The following is a 22,864-nucleotide window of genomic DNA, read 5'->3' as shown; positions in this document are numbered from 1 at the left end:
CCAGGAAACTGGGGGTGGGACCCGCGCCGCTGGATAGAGAGGCAGGCCCAGGACCGGGACGTGTGCCAGGTGAAAATGTGGGTAGAGCAGAGGAAACGGCCAACGTCGGCGGAAAGATTGGCCCAGACGGAGACTGGGAGAAGATTACTGGGGCAGTGGGAGAAGCTGGAGCTGCAGGAAGGGGTGCTTTGTAGGAAGACCCGCGACCCGAAGTCGGGTGAGGAAGTGAGCCAGATCGTGGTACCCGCCGACCAGGTAAACGCATTAGTCACAGCCTATCATGACCAGTTGGGACACCAGGGACAGGAGCGGACCGTATCCCTACTACGGAGATTCTTTTACTGGCCTGGGCTGGAGGCGTCTGTGCATGACTCGATTCAAGCCTGCCCCCGGTGCACACTGTTCAAATCTAGACGAGAAGCCCGAGCGCCGATGGTACCCATCCATGCAAAGGCCCCCCTCCACATAATGGCAATGGATTTCCTGACGCTGGGCCGCCCCCAGGACCGTTATCAGAACATCCTGGTAATCACAGACCTGTTTACTAAGTACGCCTGGGCGGTCCCGACGCTTGATCAGACGGCCAACACCACCGCCACAGCTCTATGGCGAAATGTGTTCCAGACATTTGGATGTCCCGAGTTTCTGCACTCCGATCAAGGGGCCAATTTCGAATCAAAAGTAATCCGTGAGTTATGCCAGTTGTATGGATGCACTAAAACCCATACGACATCATATCATCCCCAGGGAAATGGGAGCTGTGAGAGGTTTAATCAGACCCTGCTGGGACTACTGGGGACGTTGGATCAACGACAGCAGAGTGACTGGGTGAGTGCTTTACCAAATCTTCTGCAAGCATACAATAACAGTGTCCATAGCACAACGGGGTATGCCCCTACTTACCTGATGTTCGGCAGGCACGTCCGGATGCCCACTGACCTGGTCCTGGGAGTGGCCGCAGACCGGGAAGAAGTGAGTGTGACGGAGTGGGTGGGGCGCCACCACCAGCGTTTACATTTTGCATATGAGCAGGTGTCAAAGAAAATACAGACAGCGGGAGAAAGGAACAAACGGTTGTACGATCGGACTGCTCGAGATGCCCCCCTGTTACCAGGTGAGAGAGTCCTGGCGAGGGATAACCGGCGACAGGGAAAAGGAAAGCTGAGCGACCGCTGGGAGGCTATCCCGTATGTGATCTGTAAGCAGCAGAGGCCGGGACAACCAGTGTATACCATCCGGCCCGAGGGAAAACCTGGCCCCGAACGGGTGGTACACCGAAACATGCTTCGCCCCTGTCCGAACTACCCCGAGGCTGTGAAGGAAGGGCCCATGGAACCAGTACCGGCGGCCCCCTGGACGGAGGGATGGGCTGTGGTACCGGGTCGACCTGCGGCGACGCTGCCCCCAGCTGCCCAGATGCAACCAGCGCTGGCACCCGAACCGGCTGAACCTCCAGCTGCCCAGATGCAACCAGCGCTGGCACCCGAACCGGCTGAACCTCCAGCTGCCCAGATGCAACCAGAGTTAGCACCCGAGCCCGTTGAACTCGATTCACCCGTGAGACGCTCCCAACGGGAGAACCGGGGACGCCCCCCGGCCCGGTACGGTGAGTGGACGACACCGAGGCATTCTAGGGACAAGAATGCATTGGCGGGGGAGGATGTCACAGGAGTGACGATCTTTTGGGCGGAACCAAAAGTTGGGAAAGTTTGGTTCCGCCCGGATGTTTCCGCCCGGACCGGGAAGAGAAAACACCGGACATCCGGTAGCGCCGCGAGGGCTGTAATCAGCCGAACTACGGACAGCTGCGGGTAATTAACAAGAACGCCGGGTGATTGGACGAAGGCAACACCCGGGCGAATACTTAAGAGCAGCTTAAATCACAGTTTGTGTTGTTGTTATGACCAGTGTTGGTGTGTGCTGTAGCGCTGAGTTAAACTCACGGGTACGCCAGTCGGATTATTGGACTCTCTCTCTCTCTCTTTGTGCATCGTGGGATTGCAGCGGATGCAGATATTGAAGACCTTACGGGTTGGAAAGTAAGTGGAGACTGACCTTGTATAAACGAAGTGAAGGAAGAAGGAACGTGCTATCGTGAGTACCCATCGGTGTAGCTGGAATTATCGTAGGAAAAGTCAACCTAAGGAAGCGTGAGATAACAGAAGCACCGCAGCTGTGAGTAAACGAACTCATTCATTGAATAGACCTTGCATGTATTTGACCTGGACATCTTTTAAGTGCTTTCCAGCGAGAGTGAGTGGCCCTGCCCCTGAGTCAGCGTGGTGGGTGAGCCACAGGATCTTTGTGTGAGACAGCCACAGCGACGGAAACCAACTGCTAGGCCGTGTTACCATCTCCACATTCTTGCCCAGAGCGAGGCGAAGGAAGACGGGCGTCTATTGTGTGCACTGAGCGTGGTGGGTGAGTCTTGGATGTAGAAATTTCACTTTGAAGTGGTGCTGTGTATATTGCAGTGAGATTGCTGTGTCGTGTCAGACGTACCCCGCCTCCAGTCACTCGCTAGGGGCGCTGAAGAGGAAGACGGATCCTAGAATAACCCTGTGTATGATTATGCTGTGAGTGTGTTTCAGCATTGGAATTTTGGAGTAGTTCCTGAAGTATTTTCGTAGCCGGACGCTTGGCGGATTTGTGTTAGGAGTGGCGGTGAAGATCTGTACGGCTGGCGGTGTGAGTATTACCAGTTACATTGCTACTTTACCTGTGTGTTGTCTATCATCACAGAGTCAGAGGCGAAGGAGATCCGCTGCCCCGAGGTCTTTACAAAGGGGCGCCCCGGTCCGGTTGTCGATCGCCAACAGGCGTCGAGGAAAGGGCAGCGCTCGACCCGGGTGTGACGGCGTGACACTTCCGCCCCTCTGTCGAATCAACGAGTCAGCCGAGAGGGTTTGGTCCCCGGCGCTATCTTGGAAATCACTGCCGGTCGATGCAGTCCGCCTAGCCGTTATCGTGAGTCCGCTACCTTGAGAGAATATAACATAACCTGTTCAGTCTGTCCATCAACAGGGAAGAAAGCTGTCGTCTGTGGAGGAAAAGAGAGAGAAACAGAGTGAGCTCCAAGGAGACCCGTTGTGAAGGAGAACTATACGTACCAGAAGCTGTAATCAGCGACAAGGTGAGAGAATTAACTGAGAACGATTCACTGTGCCTTTGTGTCCCAGCTGTCGTCTGTGGAGGAAGAGAGAGAGAAACAGTGTGAGCTCCAAGGAGACCCGTTGTGAAAGAGAACTATACGTACCAGAAGCTGTAATCAGCGACGAGGTGAGAGAATTAACTGAGAACGATTCACGGTGCCTTTGTGTCCCAGCTGTCGTCTGTGGAGGAAGAGAGAGAGAAACAGTGTGAGCTCCAAGGAGACCCGTTGTGAAAGAGAACTATACGTACCAGAAGCTGTAATCAGCGACAAGGTGAGAGAATTAACTGAGAACGATTCACTGTGCCTTTGTGTCCCAGCTGTCGTCTGTGGAGGAAGAGAGAGAGAAACAGTGTGAGCTCCAAGGAGACCCGTTGTGAAAGAGAACTATACGTACCAGAAGCTGTAATCAGCGACGAGGTGAGAGAATTAACTGAGAACGATTCACGGTGCCTTTGTGTCCCAGCTGTCGTCTGTGGAGGAAGAGAGAGAGAAACAGTGTGAGCTCCAAGGAGACCCGTTGTGAAAGAGAACTATACGTACCAGAAGCTGTAATCAGCGACGAGGTGAGAGAACTAACTGAGAACGATCCACTGTGCCTCTGTGTCCCAGCCGTCGTCTGTGGAGGAAGAGAGAGAGAAACAGTGCGAGCTCTAAGGAGACCCGTTGTGGAAGAGAACCATACGTACCAGAAGCTGCAATCAGCAACGAGGTGAGAGAACTAACTGAGAACGATTCACTGTGCCTTTGTGTCCCAGCTGTCGTCTGTGGAGGAAGAGAGAGAGAACAGTGCGAGTACTAAAGTGACGAGTTGAGGAGGAAGATTCATACTTACCCAGCAGCTGTAGTCGGTGGAGACCCTCGTGAGGACGATCCGCTGTGTCTTCGTGCCCGAGTGGTAGCCTGTAGAGAGGAAGAGAAACAGGAAAGGAGAGTGAGTCGACAACTAAGGAGCTGCGTGGGAAGACGGCGGGGTGCCGCGAACTACACGCAGGTACACGGACAGGAAATAGTACATGCCCATATTCATTTTGATTTTATTCTGCCTCCAGGAAGGAAGCGGAGCGCGCCACGGGCAGAGGGAACCAGAGGCGGGAGCCCGTTCCCCGACGTAAAATCCCCCCCCCCCCCCCTGGAGGACAGATCCTGATCCTAGTTGTAAATCCCCTTTCCCCGAGTCCCCATATATTTTAAATATTTAAATAAATAAAGACTATTTTTATACTTACTTGTACTCGTTGTTGTCTGGTCATTGGGTTGGTTTTGGGGACCTCCTCGAGGTGGAAGTTAGAAGGGGCGTGGCCTAACCCTTAGCGGCCAGCCCCTGGCTTGTGACATTTATCCACCTAAATCCAGTCCAAATGTAGCATTTGGGGAGGGTTCTGTAATGTTTGTTATGTGCTGTTCCTACAGTGTGTTATGTGAAGATTGATTTAAGTTCACATAAATTAAAAGTTGTTATTTCCCATAGCCTAATAAATGTTGAAATTGATATATAATTGATATATTTCAATTATACTGTAATGTTGAATTTCTATCATTAATGTTTTGAAAAAGCTATTTCATAGAGACATCCGACAAATTGATTTTGGAATATTTTTAACCAAAGAAAGTGATGGACTGCGGCTTTAAAGTTATATAGTTACATTAACCAGAAACAAACATAAACCAGTATAACACACACATTTGTTTTTGGTGCCACCCCAAGATTTAGCTGTGTCCTCCTCTGGCCACCCCATTAAAATTTGATTTTGCCGCCACTGTGACAAACACGCTTATATTAAACAAGAACTAAAACGTTTATTAACAATAAGATTTTTGTTAGACCGCTTTGTTAAGTGCTTTTTCCTCTGTCATCTCCTGTCAATCTCACCTCTCTCTCTCACTATCTCCTTTGATTGTGCTTGACCGCTCAACATACAGTGCTATATAAGCATTGTTGCAAGTTTCTTAAGGCATAATGAATAGGTTATTTACATTTTGTGTGAGAATTGAAGATCTGATTGATGTCCATTTAGCCAAGACTCATTTATGTGGTGGAATGTAAATGAAACAGTTTTAACAAGTCTGATCAGAGAAGTGACCAGGTGTAAAAGGCCCTATAATGACTGCTGGAATGTAAAAAAATTATTGTTAAATAATATGAAATAAATATAGTACTATAATTAACAATATAACTTCATTGGTGAAAAAATTGGCAAAATAATTCGGAAAATTACTTTTTTTAATTTTTCGGCCTTCGGTTGAGTCTTTTATTTTATTTGGTTTCGGCCAGAAATTTTCCCTTCGGTGCATCCCTAGTCCCCAGTGCTTCTATCAAGCTAGAAAAAATGAAAAAGAACAACCTGTCATAAGGGGATCTTATTATAATAATACCGCCTCTTAATCTTCACTATCCAAACACAGCACTGCCATTTAGTGCAAAGAGAGAGAGAAAAATAATTGACAGCACAATGTTAATTTGTGTTGTTATGTTTCCCTCTTTTGACAATCTAAAAACCTCCCACTAATGACACTTTGACCCGGATTCACAGACAAGACTTCAGCAAACTCCAGACTAAAATACATGTTTGTGCCGTCTTAACTGAAAACAACTTACACTGACTGACCTTAAAATATTTCACTGTCATTGTTTTATGTTATAGTAGACGGTGGGCCGAGGCTCCGTATCTGCTTTACTTTTCGAAATGGATGATCCCCATGGAGGGAGAACCTGAATTTGTAAAGTTTGGACGGTTGTTTTATTCTCAACGATATGAAAAGTGTTGCCACTCGCATTTATTGCACATTTTCCCCCGAAATGATAAAATGTCCCCGTAAATATGCAGGCAAACGCGGTTGCCTACTATATCAGTCGAACCAATAGAGCGGCAAGATACTGACAAAGGATTATTATTAACCAATCAGACGTGGGTTAGTAGAACAGCTGTTACACGGATTCAGAAACAAGCTGCAGCGGAATTGACCATCGCCAAGGACATTCTTTGTGTGATTGTAAGTATTCATTTGATTTAATTGATATCTATTTAAAATGTTTGTTGTGTACATTGGTTTGTTCAAACGTATGTATGCGTCTCGTTAGTGTTGTTTTACGTAGGCGTAGACTAACGTTAACCGTTCCGTACAACAACGATGTTCCGTGCATATTAACTTTTACCGCCGATCGGTCATACACAAAATATGTATATGTGTCGTCTTCATTTCTCTTACATCTCCGTTTAAGAGAGACACACCCCAGCCGAATGTTCTAGTAATATTTCATAAAGTTTGCGCCCACTGCGCTTTAAAATGACCGGTGGGCAAGCCACACTTCGACAGCTGCTGGGGTGTGTAGACAACTAACGTTAGCAGCGAAAATGTACATTTTTATATAATTTATGCTTTTCACAGTATTATAGTTTTTATAAGCTGCAATGTTTACTCCCTCTGTTTCTTCCACAGTTTTATTAAAAAGTAAATTTAGCTTTGACAGTCAAAGTTCACGTTGTTAACAGCCTCTCCTCAATGACTGTTTTGCCGAAGTGCTTGTAACGTTATCCATTTGCATATGTGTGTTAATGTTCTTGTGTTTTTGTGTGGTGATGTACCGGGTATAATCTCGATAGCTCCCTTACGAAAATTAACCATGGTTTTATTGTGGTAAAAGTGAAGTAACCAATGTATTTTGTTGTCTTGATTACTATCAGCAAAACTATGGTTTTACTACACTAACCACGATTTAACTATAAAACCATAGTTGTCAAAACAATAGTTATTTTGTGATTACCATGGTTTTACTACAGTAACCATTTTTTTAACTGTAGAAAAACAATGGTAAATTTTTGTAAGGGCAGGTGAAGTGATACCTTGTTTTATACTGTTAATTTTATTTTAACCCCTTTACTGCTGTTTTTCTGAACCTTATACTTCTTATGTTTGCAGATAATGCAAGGTGTGGGGCCTGCTTGGATGTGTAAAGACCATGGGCTTAAGACCTCAGAGCCTGTGTTTTTACTGGTGTTGCCTCGCCATCCTCTGCCTCTACCACTAAAAAAGTGCAAAACAATAGGTTTAGGTTCTGCACATCACTGATTGAAGAAAAATTATTTGTAACTTTCAGCAGTGAAAAAACTCATGCTACATATATTGTTTCCACCTGTTCCCTTAAGATGGGTAATAAACCAATTTCACATCGTTTAGGGGTCTCATTTATAAAACTGTGCGTAGGATCCTTACTAAAAGTCTACGTACACACAAAAGCCAAAAATGGCATACACCAAAAAAATATTAAGACCTATAAAACAAAGCACTGTTCCCTTTATAAATCACAGATCACCTGCAAGTGTTCATACATGAATCATCCCCAGGTCCCACCCTGCAAGCCCATCTCTCATTAAGTTTTTTCTTTTATAGAACACAACCTTTGTGTGGGAACTGGTGTACGCACATTTCCAGCCCCGTTTTGTGCATACGCCAGTTCCCACACAAAGGTTGTGATCTATACAAAACCGAACTTAATGGGAGAATGGGCTTGCAGGGTGGGACCTGAGAATGATTCATGTATGAACAATTGCAGGTGATCTGTGATTTATAAAGGGAACAGTGCTTTGTTTTGTCTTAATATTTTTTGCCATATGCCATTTTTGGCTTTTGTGCATACGTAGACTTTTAGTAAGGATTTATAAATGAGACCCCAGGTGTCTGGTTTTGTTGATAATAACGATGCCAATCATGCCATAATTGAAAAGGAAAATTTTGTAGGTTGTTTTTATTATATTACTGTTAATACACTGCATCTACATTTGTACTACTCTTATACTTTTACTACACTGCACATGTGTATGTATATACACTGTACATGTTGCCACCCCCCAGCGATTTTCTATGTAACTGTTATAATAATCTTAAACCATTTGTCTTTGATGCATTTTTGCTATGCTATTTAAAGGCTACTGCTTAAACATTGCATATTTAATTTATACTACTGTAAACCATGCTACTTTCTTCACTGCATGTCTATACAATATACTACCAACCTTCCTTTGGAGTTTCTTCAATAAAAACTTCCTCTCTTCTCCTTTGTGCACTTTTTATCTTTGTGATATTTGTGAAATGGCTGTAGCACTGCCTGTGGTAGCTAGTGTTAGCTAGTTTGATTAACTTGTTTCTCGGTTCCTGGCTTTGTAACTTAGATATGCCTGTATTATTCTTGTGTACTGCTTTCTCTGCATTCAAGGTTTTTCCACAGAAACACTGATTAAATCAATTTCTGCCAACTTGTGCCTGTGAAGGGAATGGTGGGTCCACTATCCTCAAATACGTGCATGCAGCACTTCATTTTTTAACATTTCTTTCCAGTAAACATGATAAAGCAGGGAAAATAATTGTCTGTCTTGCTTTATGACGTTGTGTTTCCAAGCGATAACAGATACCAGAACGGTGTAAAAAAATAGAACGGTGTATTTATTAAAGATAACAAAAAAATGACAGGACATGACAAAGATGGTTACATAAAACAAAAACAGTAAGAATGGGCAACGTTACCTCTACATTCACATTTTGTGTCAAACTGAATATTAAAACTGCATTAGTGGCTAAAATTAGTTATCAAGTTAAATCTTTCCAGCGAAACTCGCCAGTTTGTTGATACGCGTCATCACTTTTCCATGCACGCTATTGGATGAAGGCAACAAATACGTCATGAACTTCGGACCCCAAACGTAGCTGCTTGCTCTATTCGCCGGGAAAATAACCTGGAGAAAGTTACCGATATTATAGTAATGTGCAAGGTGTGTAAGTGGCAACAATTTTTATTTGCTTTGTTGAAAAGCGCAGCGGTTACATAAAAAAAACTGGGCTATCCATCACAAGAGATCGTCCGACAACACGAAATCTCCCCTCGGCCCACCGTCTATAGGAGCTTATGTTTGTTTTAATGCATTCATTTAAAAAATCAATTATCTGTAGTTTAAACTTCTATTTATTTATCTTTTCTAAATGTGAATTGTTTGTGTAAATAGTGTAAACTCAACACTAGAGGACAAACACTCACACTGACTTAAATGTTGAATCAGTTTAGTTACAAACATCAGAGAGATTTCATCTGTTATTCTCTTATTTCACCACAAAATTCACTTATATTTATGCATTTATGACAGAGCATTTTAATAAAGATTTGGCTACTCGAGACTGTGACTTTCTGTATGAGTCTGACATCTAGTGGACTTGTTGACACACCTGTTTGCACACGTTTCATTAACACAACCAGGAAATACTTTGAGTTCAGAGAAACTGAAACTGTTGGGCTGTTGTGTGTTTAGTTTTATTGTTTGTAAGTAAATACGGTGAAATGGCAGAAGCGAGTATTTCAGTGATTCAGGATCAGTTCATCTGTTCAATCTGTCTGGATTTACTGAAGGATCCAGTGACCATTCCCTGTGGACACAGTTACTGTATGAGCTGTATTACAAACTGCTGGAATCAAGATGATCAGAAGAGAAACTACAGCTGCCCTCAATGCAGACAGACCTTCAATACAAGACCTGATTTAAATAAAAACACCATGCTGGCTGAAGTGGTGGAGATGCTGAAGAAGACAAAACTACAAGCTGATTGTCCTGATCACAGTTATGCTGAAGCTGGAGATGTGAAGTGTGACGTCTGTACTGAGAGAAAACACAAAGCTGTCAAGTCCTGTCTGGTGTGTCTGAACTCTTACTGTCAAACTCATCTTGAACAACACAAGAAATTCTTCAAAGGAAAGAGACACAAATTGATAGACGCCACTGGACGACTTCAGCAGATGATCTGCCCTCAACATGAGAAACTTTTAGAGATTTACTGTAAAACTGATCAGCTCTGTATATGTTATCTGTGTATGGTGGGGAAGCACAAAAATCATGATACTATACCAGCTAAAGAAGAGAGGACTGAGAAACAGGTAAGAGACAAAAACACTGTGATGTTTAATATGATCAGATCTAAGTTTAAGTGGTAAAAAACTGTATCGACTTATTTATTATTTCCACATCCAACAGAAAGAACTCAAGGTGACGCAGAGAAAATATCATCAGAGAATCCAGGAGAGTCAGAAGAAGCTTCAGGAGCTGAGAGATGTTTTGGAGACTCATAAGGTGAGTTTTGATCAGAAGAACAACTGCTGTCTGCTGTTTCAGACTCTCATCCAATCAGTCAGTGAGGAGTTCAGTGCTGGATGACTTTCATTGAAGTTCACTGTGTGTAACAGACTGTGTGATGTACCAGTAAGAGCTGAATGAATGCTGCTGATTCTAATGCTCCTCTCTCTGTGTGTCCTAACAGCGCTCTGCACAGACAGCAGTGGAAGAAACTGAGAGGATATTTACTCAACTGATCACATCCATTGAGAGAAGACGATCTGAGGTGACACAGCTGATCAGAGATCAGGAAAAGACTGCAGTGAGTGAAGCTGAAGGACTCTTGAAGCGACTGGAGCAGGAGATTGATGATCTGAGGAGGAGAGACGCTGAGCTGGAGCAGCTTTCACACACAGATGATCACATCCATTTCCTCCAGGTAACAGAGATCAGTGATCTTTAGGAAGTGAAGAGCATGTTTTACTCAGATGATATTTTCTATGAAATGTTTCAGTGTCATGAGTTTATGTTTGTGTTTGTGTAGAGTTTTCAGTCTCTCTCTGTTCCTCCTGGATGTACAGACTCACTCAGCATCACTGTCAGCTCTCTCATCTCTTTTGATGATGTAGGAAAATCTGTGTCTCATCTGAGAGAGAAACTGGAGGATTTCTGTAGAGAAGAGATAGAGAAGATATTTGATCAAAGTAAAGCACCTGAGACCAGGGAGCAGTTCCTAAAATGTGAGTCTCAATAAACAACAAATAAACACACTGATGCTGATAAAGACATGAACAGTGATAATCTGCATTTCAGTCATTTTAAACTCCTCTATAATGATACTCATGAATCAAACTGAATGTGCAGAATAAACAGAAAATAAATAACTGTGCTCGCCCACAATGAAACATAACTGTGATCAAATAGCAGTTCACAAATCAAGTTTATCATTAAATATATACATTTCATAAGCCGTTAAGTTTTTCTATGAACCAAAATTCTTTACACTTAAAAAAATGATAACAAAATATATTTTAAACTGTACAACTACAGAACAGAGGGACTTCGACAATGTTCACGCATTCACAAACCTTTTACACACACATTATGATGAATATAACAATAAAACAATCAGATTAGATTCTGTCTATACTGTAAATGATCTCTGTTTACTCCTTAACACATTGACAGTCCTCAAAAACTAAAATTAAATAAGACTTGTGGTTTTATTTTAATTATTGAAATGTATAATTTTACATTTAAATGGTGTTTTTGATTTGTCTTCATCAGATTATTATCACTTCACTGCAGATCCAAACACAGCACATAAATATCTCCGTCTGTCTGAGGGGAACAAAGAGATTACTGACACTTACACAGTCCAGTATCCTGATCATCCAGACAGATTTGATGATGGTTGTTTTCAGGTGTTGTGTAGTGAGAGTTTAAGTGAACGCTGTTACTGGGAGATTGAGTTGAGTGGCCGGGTGTTTATATCAGTGTCATATAAGAGCATCAGCAGGAAGGGAGGTGATGATGAGTGTTTGTTTGGATATAATGATCAGTCCTGGAGTTTGCGCTGCTATGACTCCAGTTGTTCATTCTGGCACAATAAGATTAAGACTGAACTCCCTGTAGTGTCCAGATCTTCTAGAATAGGAGTTTATGTGGATCACAGTTCAGGATCTCTGTCCTTCTACAGCGTCTCTGACACAATGACCCTCATCCACAGAGTCAACACCACATTCACTAAACCTCTCTATCCTGGGTTTAGAGTTTATAATGGATCAGTGAAACTGTGTGATATAACAATATAGATGATACAGAGAGTCTAGTACAAATAATTTTGCCTTATACCACGGGTCTGTTGAATGCTGCATTCTGATTGGCTGAGAAATGTTCTAGGGGTGTTGATTATTTTTCTGTAAACCGCACACCTATCTTTTCAAATGTCTTAAAAATAGGCACCAGAGCAATGTTTGTGGTAACCGTGGTATAAGCGGAATAATTGACTCCGGTCCTTTGAATTATTTGAAAATAATGCACACCTGCGGTGTAACGGCACTCCGCTTCGCGTCGTGCCGCATTACCACCTTGGTGTGCATTATTTTCTTATAATTCAATGGCCCGTCGTCAATTATTCCTTACATATTAAAAGTCTGAACATGATGAATCAACAACAAAGAAATAATAAGTCTTTAATTTTCTAATCAGCTATTTCAAATAACTGATTGTAATATTATATTTTAATAATTGTATTTTGTCCTGTCAAACAGAGGTAGCTGTGCAGTAATTATTCACAGTTAATAATATTCATCTACATCTATATCCAAAATGTATGAGTCTACATTCAAAAATAATCTCAATTCACTTATTTTTAATGCAAACATTTTGACATTAGTTAAATTTTCTGGACATGGATGATAAGTTTAACTTCTAAACAGAACAGAATACAAGTGTCAACTATTCCAGCATCCACACATGTGATTTAGTAGACAAATCTTCTTTCTGTTTACAGACGTGATGTAATATTAACATTTACCACAAAATGTATCACATTAAATCTCCAGTTTGTGTTTGTTATGGGTTCATTTAAAGTCACTATTATGGTGATTTATGTTTCCTTCAGTTTGTCCCTTCACTGCATTTGTCCCTTCACTGAACTTACTCTTCTCTTTAAGCAAATACAACAATGTTTTATGAAGACCAGTTGTTCATTGCTTGATGTAGAGAGAAAACTAATCAGATCATCTGAGATTGTTTGTTTATACAATATAGTGTAAACTATTAAAACATGACATTATAAAAACGCATATAAATGTAATCATCTATGCATATGACACAAGACTGATCTAACACTTTGTGTGTGTGTGTGTGTGTGTGTGTGTGTGTGTGTGTGTGTGTGTGTGTGTGTGTGTGTGTGTGTGTGTGTGTGTGTGTGTGTGTGTACCTGGTAATTATCACGTCGTGGGGACCAATTGTCCCCACAAAGATAGGAATACCAGTGTTTTTGTGACCTTGTGGGGACATTTTGATGTCCCCATGAGGAAACAAGCTTATAAATCAAACAGAATGATGTTTATTGAAAATGTGAAGTAGTAGAAGTGTTTCTGTGATGGTTGGGGTTAGGGACTGGGGTAGGTAAGGGGAACAGAATATACAGTTTGTACGGTATAAAATGCATTACGTCTATGGAATGTCCCCACAAAACATGGAAACCAGAATATGTGTGTGTGTGTGTGTGTGTGTGTGTATTTGCTTAAGTGACATTTCTGATAAAAATCATGTTACAATGTGCATGAGCCTACACATGACCATGGACATACTCTGGATCTTGTATTATCACACGGCCTGTCAATTTGCAATACTGTAATAGATGATGTGTCACATTTGAGATATCTTTTTTGATCAGCAGTTAAGTAAAGCTAGTACTATCACTCGTAGTGTTTGTAAAATTGATCCTAAAGCAATTGAAAATTTTCGACTTGCTTTTATTAGGGCCACCTGTACAACAACTCTAGAAAATCCCCATATTCATCTAGATGTGGAATTGTTGTTGAATGAATTTAATTCCTTGTGCTCTTCCACTATAAATGTGGTTGCTCCTGTAAGAGGTTCAATAATACCACTCGAGCTCTTAGACAGGCTTGTAGGAAAGCAAAACGCAAATGGAAGAGGGATGAACTTCAGGTGTCTTATGGCATTTTTAGAGAATCACTTTCTGTCTATCAGAAGAAGCGTTACTTATCAGGTTTAATTACTAACCATCTTAATCCATAATTCAGCGCTAATAAATCTGTGATCAATCCAAGTGAGGACGTTTTTATTGACGAGTCTGTTGAATATTGTGAAAACTTTTTTTATTTTATTTTATTTTTTGTAGAGAAGATCACTAAATTCAGATCTGATTTTGGAAACTTTAATGTGGGCCCTGTGGTTCCTGTAATGTGCCCTGCTACTTTTTCCCATTTTAGGGCCGTCAGACTGGGGGTAAAACCAGTACAGATTACCGGGGGCCAAAGGAAGAAAGGGCCCTTGAAAAGTCTTGATTATAGGGTTTGGTTTGTTCTTGTGTTCTGTTTGGTTTGTTTAGGTCTTTTATTTTGAAGTCATGTTTCTGGTCTTTTATTATGAAGTCATGTCATGTCACACTTCACTATTCACGTTCTGTTTGTCTTGTATAAAGCCTGTTCAGTCACTTTGTGAAGTATTGTTTAGTGTAACAGCTGCATTACCTAGTGTTCATGGTCATTGTTTGTATCTTGTTTTCTTGTGTTCATGTTTATGGTTTTGACCCTTGCCTGTTATTTGGATTACGCTTTTGGATTGCCCTTTGAATTTGTTTGCCTGCCCTTTTGGGATACTTTAATAAAACCTCCAGCATTTGGATACTACTCGTTCTCTCTCGCTTGTGTAAGCAGCCCTTGTTACAATAATATGGGGATGGGGGCCCATCAGGACTGCCTATGCATAGGGCCCGAGATTTTGTGCAACACCCCTGTTCCTATCAAACAGAAGTTTTTCTGTTAATTTAGGTCAAATATTTTCATCATCTGCCCCTTTGATATGTGGTGTCCCTCAAGGATCCATTTTAGCCCCCATTTTATTCTCTCTATACATTTTACCATTAGGATCTTTTTTTGAATGTATGGGATCTCATTTCATTTTTATGCAGATGACACACAAATGTACATGCCCATAAGAAGCAGCAATGTAAATGATTTAGATTCTCTTGTGCACTGTTTAAATGAGGCCAAAGCCTGGATGTCAGCAAACTTTTTAAATTTTAATGAAAGTAAAACTGAGCTTATTTGGTTTGATGGTCCTACTTCTGAAAAGTCATTTAAGGTGAGCTGACCCCTTTTTGTAAACCTGTTATTAAAAATCTAGGGGTACTGTTCGATAACGCCCTAAAATTTGATACACAGACAAATTCGGTTCACAAATCAAGTTTCTTTTATTTACGCCTGGTGTCAAAGGTTAAATCTTTTCTTTCATTTACTGACTGTGGGAAGCTGTTTCATGCATTTATGTTTACAAGACTTGACTATTGCAACTCCTTGTAGTGTTTGTCAAATGTCATTAAATCAACTGCAATCAGTTCAGAATTGACTGAAAAGAACTCACAAACGGGATCATATTTCGCCTATCTTATCTTCGCTGTCTGTCCAATACAGGATTGACTATAAGCTTTTGATTTTTGTTTTTAAATCCTTGAATCTGTGCTCCATCTTACACGTCTGAGCTTTTAGTAAGGCACAAGCCTACTAGAAATTTAAGATGTTCTGACCAATTACTTTTAGCTATGCAATAATTTCAAATTCTGTAAAAATATAATCTTAATATCTTTAATGACTGAGTCAGGGGCGTCGCTAGACCCCTTTTACTTGGGCACGTGCCCTGTGTAAATCTCAAGTTTAAATTTTAGCAGTTATCTATTGTATTCATTTAAAAATATAATTGATGAAAAAACGGATCTATATGCAATGTAGTTTGTTACAATGCAATGTAGTTTTTTATGTATTTATGTTAGTCACGCTTCTAAAAGCGCCGCAGCAGTCGCACTGACGCGTGCACGCACAGCCGCATACAAAAGTCCAGGTGGCGCCACGCGATTGAGTTTGCTTAGTTATAAAAACATGACGAAACTAAAGTAAGTTTCTGTATAATAATGATAATCTTATTTTGACTCAAAGCAGGGAAAGGGAAGCAGAAAGGAGAGATGATGTGTTTAAGGCAGGTAAGAAAAACTACATCCTCACCCACTCAGGTCTCAAACATTAAAGGAAAAATTTCAGGAAGCCCTCTGTCAAGTCTATTAAATTGCATTGTTGCTGAGAAAATCAACACATGTGTTATACTGTTCTGTATTTTCAGATATGAAATTAATATTTAGTTCACTAGCTTTAGGACACTACATAAACAATTAGCAGTAACTATGACTGAGATTATTTTAGTAGCAGTCGTAAAATGACTTGTTTCATGAAATAGTTTTATTGTAAAAATGTTCTTGTAAAAAGTTATTAGTCATTGTTATCGTTGCATAATGTAAAATGCAAATTTGAAAGGAAAATATTTTCTCTGCTGCCATTATTTCCAAATATTTATGCCACCATACATATATAAATTTTAATATTTTTAAATACATGTTTTTATCTTTCCTAGTACTTTTTTGCAGTGTATAAATAGTGGGTTAAGCAAAGAAAATTGTATATAAGTGTTGCACACAGCAAGCTTAAAAAAAGTCAGAAAAAAATGGGGGGCCTGTGACCAGTAGAGTTAATGTCTAGCAACGCCCCTGTACTGAGTCATATTCAAAATCAAACTTTAATTGTCCTAATCTCATTATTAGATTATGAAACTTTACATACTTGGATTTGTGTTTCATTATAAGTTACAACTTTACAGCATCATGTCTGTTTTTTTAGGTAAATCTTTGTGTTCCTGGAATGAGTGTTTGCTCTGAGCTTGCGTAAGATTTACACTTTTGTTAAGAAGTTAAGGATTGCTCATTTTTTATTTATATTCTTTTCTCTTCATTTTATTATAATAGTAACTCATCAAATAATACAAATGTAGCTAGGAATTATATTTGAAGAGTTTCGTTGCAAAACGAGATAAATCCATTTTTTTTTACATTTTTGTCAAAACATGTTTATTATTATGTTATCATGTTATTATGTAAGCAATAAGGTACGAGAGGCTGTGCTGTGATACAGCACTTGCCTCGAGTACCTTATTGCTTTTATAAAACGGTTACCACGCAATATTAAAGTAAAAAAATATTAGTGCAACTTTCATGAAGTTAAATCAATAAAAGCATTCCTTCCGCTAGAAAAAATAGTCCCTGACTGCGAACAACAACATGAAAGCTCAAATAAAAACAACAAACTGTTCTCAGTGTCACGAAACATGAGAGGAAGCAAATGCAAGTTAAGAGTTTTATTGTAAACAGAGTGAAATGAACAATGCAAACAGCTGAGCGGGTGACACAGGCAGTTGAGGTGGCCAGCGTGAAGACAGTGAAACTCCAGTGTGTGATATCCAAATCCTAATCCAAAACACGATCACGAACACGAGAGCAGGAACACGGAAGACAGGAACACACAGCACGAGACCTCACCAACAGCTAGACAACCGGAACGATCTGACAAAGAACACGAGAACTGAGTGAGTATAAATAGGTGAGTTGATGAGCTGCAGCTGGAGCGAGTGATGATCATCAGGTGCGCTGGAGGTAAGTGCCAAACACACCCACACACACAGACACCACTACACAACACAGCCATGTGAATCAGAAGGAAACAATGTATTCATAAACCGTGACAGTACCCCTCCTCCTAGGAACGCCGCCTGGCGTTCCCAGACTCCTTTACCTGTCGATTGAATTCCTCGATAAGAGAGTGATCCAATATGTCCCGAGCAGGAACCCAACTTCTCTCCTCCGGACCGTAACCTTCCCAATCCACCAAGTACTGAAATCCGCGTCCCCTCCGCCTAGAGTCCAGAATACGATTTACCGAATACGTGGTCTCCCCATCTACGAGACGAGGCGGGGGGGGAACCGGGGCAGGCGGATTAAGGCGTGACAAAAACACAGGTTTAATCTTGGAAATATGAAAGGCGGGATGAACTCTCCTGTACGCAGGAGGAAGACTAAGGCGGACAGTCACTGGATTAATGATTTTAGTGACCTTGAACGGGCCAATGAATTTGGGAGCTAACTTATTAGATACGGATCGGAGAGGAATATTCTTGGTAGAAAGCCACACTCTTTGACCAACGACGTATCTCGGAGGCCTAGACCGGTGGCGATCGGCTTTGGCCTTGGTGCGCTCCCGCACCTGGAGTAAAACCTCACGGGTTCTAGTCCAGGTACGACGACACCTCTGAACAAATGCGTGAGCAGAGGGGACCGTGACTTCGGATTCCAGACTGGGAAAAACAGGTGGTTGGTAACCTACACTACACTGAAACGGTGATAGGCCCGTAGATGATACCGGTAAAGAATTGTGGGCGTACTCCACCATAGAGAGCTGTTGACTCCAGGATGAAGGATTCTTGGAAACCAGACATCGCAACACTCTCTCCAAATCTTGGTTGGCTCTCTCGGTTTGACCATTGGTCTGGGGATGAAACCCAGAGGAAAGGCTAACAGTCGCCCCTAGTAATCTACAAAACTCACGCCAAAATTTGGACACGAACTGGGGACCCCTGTCGGAAACCACGTCTGTCGGGAGGCCATGTAAGCGAAAGACGTGGTTTACGACAATCACCGCTGTCTCCTTGGCTGACGGTAATTTGGGCAAGGGAATGAAATGAGTCGCCTTCGAGACTCGGTCCACCACGGTCAAAACAACCGTGTTGCCCTGGGAGGGCGGGAGGGCGGTAACAAAATCTAGAGCGATATGGGACCAGGGTCTCGAAGGGACAGGCAGCGGTCGAAGTAACCCATCAGGAGGACGATTGGAAGTCTTACCACTGGCACAAACCGAACAAGCCAAAACAAAACTGTGAATGTCCCGAGCCATACGTGGCCACCAGAATCGTTGCTTGACCAAAAATCTGGTTCGACTTACTCCGGGATGACAAGCAACATTGGAACAATGACCCCACTGAATGACATTGGACCTTAACCTCTCCGGCACAAATAAACGGTTCGGTGGACACCCGACCGGAGGCGTTACCCCTTCTAGAGCCGCTTTGACCCTCGATTCGACCTCCCATACGAGTGCAGAGATAACTATCTTCTCTGGTAAAATACACTCGGGAGTAGACAGGCGTTCGGAACGATCAAAAATGCATGACAAAGAATCGGGTTTGATGTTTTTGGAACCCGGACGATACGAGAGAGAAAAATCAAAACGACCGAAAAAAAGTGCCCACCGAGCCTGCCTGGAATTCAGTCTTTTAGCAGTTCTAATATATTCCAAGTTCTTATGATCGGTCCAAACAATAAAAGGTACCCCGGAACCCTCTAACCAGTGGCGCCATTCTTCCAATGCTAACTTGACTGCCAGCAACTCTCTATTACCAATATCGTAATTACGTTCCGCGGCGGACAATCGATGTGAAAAAAACGCGCAAGGGTGCATCTTGTCATCTGAGGAAGAGCGTTGGGATAACACTGCTCCTACCCCCACCTCTGACGCATCGACCTCGACCACGAACTGACGTGAAGGATCAGGGGAAATAAGAATAGGGGCTGAAACGAAGCAACCTTTCAGTTTGGCAAACGCAGCTTCAGCTACGTCTGACCACCTGAACGTAGTTCGTGGAGAGGTCAAGGCAGTCAGAGGTGCAGCTAGTTGGCTGAAATTGCGAATAAAACGCCGGTAAAAATTGGCGAACCCCAGAAACCTTTGCAGGGCCTTACGGGAATCTGGACTTGGCCAATTTACCACAGCCTTAACCCTTTCAGGATCCATACGCACTCCCTCAGTAGAGATGATGTACCCCAAAAATGGTACGGACTGTGCATGAAACTCGCATTTCTCCGCCTTGACAAAAAGCCCATTCTCTAGCAACCTCTGAAGCACTCGTCTGACGTGTTGCACATGTTCCTGGAGAGATGAAGAAAAAATCAATATGTCATCCAGGTAGACATATATGAACTGGTCAACCATATCTCGCAACACATCATTGACGAGTGCTTGGAAAACTGCCGGCGAATTAGATAGCCCGAAAGGCATCACTAAATATTCAAAATGGCCACGAGAGGTGTTAAAAGCAGTTTTCCATTCATCCCCCTCCCTAATGCGGACCAAATGATAAGCGTTACGTAAATCCAATTTTGTGAAAATGGATGCTCCCTGCAACCTCTCAAAAGCTGAAGACATCAACGGTAAAGGATAAGTATTCTTAACCGTGATGTTGTTCAGCCCTCGGTAATCAATACAAGGTCGCAGAGAACCATCCTTCTTCCCCACAAAAAAGAACCCCGCCCCTGCTGGAGAAGAGGAAGGGCGGATGAACCCGTTTGCTAGAGAATCAGAAATTTATTTCTCCATAGCCTCCCTTTCGGGAATCGAAAGCGAATATAACTTGCCTTTAGGCGGAGACTTACCTGACATTAATTCTATAGCACAGTCATAGGGACGATGCGGAGGAAGAGAAGCAGCCCGCGACTTACTGAACACTTCCTTCAGGTCATGGTACTCTGCGGGCACGTTAGATAAATCCACTGCCTCCTCCTGAAACACAGACAAAGGCACAGACGAACAAGCAGAAACAAGACAAGACTCATGACACTTTACACTCCAAGCACACACTGAATTAGTCTGCCAGTCCACTTTGGGGTTGTGTAATGTTAGCCAGGGATGTCCGAGTACAACAGGAGCCAGAGGTGTGTCCATAATGTAAAATGAAATAGTTTCAGTGTGGTTGCCCGAGGTGATGAGTGTGATATTGTCAGTGACAGAAACAATGGTGGGAAGATCTTGTCCGTTGAGTGCATGAACTGAAATCTGACGTGAAAGGGGTCTGAAGGGAATCTGGTGTCTGACAGCAAATGAACGGTCCATGAAATTACCTTCTGCCCCTGAATCCACCAGTGCTCGACAATCGTGATGACGTGCTGACCACCTCAGTCTCACCGGGAGGAACGTAGATGTAGATGAGGACTTTTCGGCTGAGACCCCGCCCGATAGTAGCCTCGAATTTACTACCGGGCTGGACCTTTTACGGGACAGTTGTAAGCAAAGTGACCAGTTCCACCGCAATATAAACAAAGGCCCTGGGACCTCCGCCGCTCCTTTTCCTCCCGGGAGAGTCGGGCTCGACCCACCTGCATGGGCTCGGGATCGTAGACAGGGCTGACCACGTCACCACCAGTGACTCGAACTTCCTCCGTTCTGCTGATACCGGAGCTGGGTCTGACTCTGCGATTCAGACGAGTCAACCGGGAGTCGACTCTTAAGGCCAGTTCAATGAGTCCGTTGAGTGTAGTTGGTAACTCCGTGGTGTAGATCTCCCGATGGACGCGGTCAGCCAACCCATGCAGGAACATGTCCCACTGCGCCTCCTCATTCCATTGACACTCAGCAGCAAGTGTTCTGAACTCAATCGAATAATCAGAAACTGACCTCTCTCCTTGCTTCAACTCCGCCAGTAGACGAGCCGCTTCCCTACCAGCGAGAGCCCGATCGAAGACTCGCTTCATTTCTTCTGATAGTGTCTGGAATGAGGCGCAGCATGGATCCTGGTTCTCCCACACCGCCGTTCCCCAGAGCGCCGCCTTACCCGTCAAAAGGGTTAACACAAACGCCACCTTGGTCTGTTCGTTGTTGAAGGTTCTAGGTTGCAAAGAGAAATGCATTGAGCAACGTGTTAAAAATGCTCTACAAAAATTCGGCTCACCAGCGTAAGATTCGGGAATCGGTAGGCGGGGCTCCGAGGACGTGTTGTTATCCGGTGGTATGGGTTGAACAGGCGGTGTGGGCGGCGCAGTGGGCATCTGAAGTTGTTGAAATTGTTGGGTGAGCTCCGATACCTGTGCCACCAACGCCTGAACAGCACGACCAGTCTCACAAAGATTGCGTTCTTGAGACTCCATTCGTCTGTTGCTGCGATTGAAGAACTCCTCCATGGATGTAATATTCGAACTCGCTGCTTCCATGATTTGGTCAGATCGTTCTGTCACGAAACATGAGAGGAAGCAAATGCAAGTTAAGAGTTTTATTGTAAACAGAGTGAAATGAACAATGCGAACAGCTGAGCGGGTGACACAGGCAGTTGAGGTGGCCAGCGTGAAGACAGTGAAACTCCAGTGTGTGATATCCAAATCCTAATCCAAAACACGATCACGAACACGAGAGCAGGAACACGGAAGACAGGAACACACAGCACGAGACCTCACCAACAGCTAGACAACCGGAACGATCTGACAAAGAACACGAGAACTGAGTGAGTATAAATAGGTGAGTTGATGAGCTGCAGCTGGAGCGAGTGATGATCATCAGGTGCGCTGGAGGTAAGTGCCAAACACACCCACACACACAGACACCACTACACAACACAGCCATGTGAATCAGAAGGAAACAATGTATTCATAAACCGTGACACTCAGACTTTGTCTCATTATATGTTTATGTGTTGCTAAGGGTGTTGCTAAGGGCGCAGTGATATTAAATAGAACCGTTGGGTGAAGCGGTCATAGCAGTGTTTTATTGTGAATAAAGCACACCTATTGACCAATCAGAATCAAGGATTGGAACTAGCCGTTTTATAATTTGTTTTATGGTGCTACTTAGCTGTATTTTTAAGTTATGAAGGTTTAAATCAAAACAAACCAACTGCAGTTGCATTGAAATTAATTGGAATTCACAACCAAAAAACGTGATTTCTGAACAATTAAAAAACGGTGGTTATCTCATTTTGCAACGAAACTCTTCATTTAGTGACTAAAAATCCATCAGATGAAGAATCTCTTCCAGAAGCTATTTGTTTAGAAAGTAGGCCAGATCCTTCTAAAAAGGATGTGAAGGACATTTGTGCCTCAATTGTTGCAAAACTACAGGAAGTGGTGTCTCTAATACATCAGTTTCATCAATTATATGTGACCTGGAAGAGTTTACCACAGAGTTACAATCATTAATGCAGCAAAATTTTGTTACAGAAGACT

General features: G+C 42.7%; 1 protein-coding gene across 1 annotated transcript; it reads left to right on the top strand.

Moving 5' to 3' along the window:
• The first annotated feature begins 9,376 nt into the window (after nt 1-9,376).
• On the top strand, nt 9,377-12,322 carry LOC141351071 (E3 ubiquitin/ISG15 ligase TRIM25-like). The gene is made up of 5 exons (XM_073857264.1): nt 9,377-10,070; nt 10,168-10,263; nt 10,451-10,684; nt 10,790-10,985; nt 11,533-12,322. The coding sequence occupies exons 1-5, from the start codon at nt 9,480-9,482 to the stop codon at nt 12,057-12,059; spliced, it is 1,644 nt and encodes a 547-aa protein (XP_073713365.1). The 5' UTR covers nt 9,377-9,479; the 3' UTR covers nt 12,060-12,322.
• The last annotated feature ends 10,542 nt before the right edge of the window (nt 12,323-22,864 follow it).

The sequence above is a fragment of the Misgurnus anguillicaudatus genome, chromosome 2, assembly GCF_027580225.2.
Source record: "Misgurnus anguillicaudatus chromosome 2, ASM2758022v2, whole genome shotgun sequence".
NCBI classification, from domain to species: Eukaryota; Metazoa; Chordata; class Actinopteri; order Cypriniformes; family Cobitidae; genus Misgurnus; species Misgurnus anguillicaudatus.
This window is presented reverse-complemented; position numbering and strand designations above follow the sequence as displayed.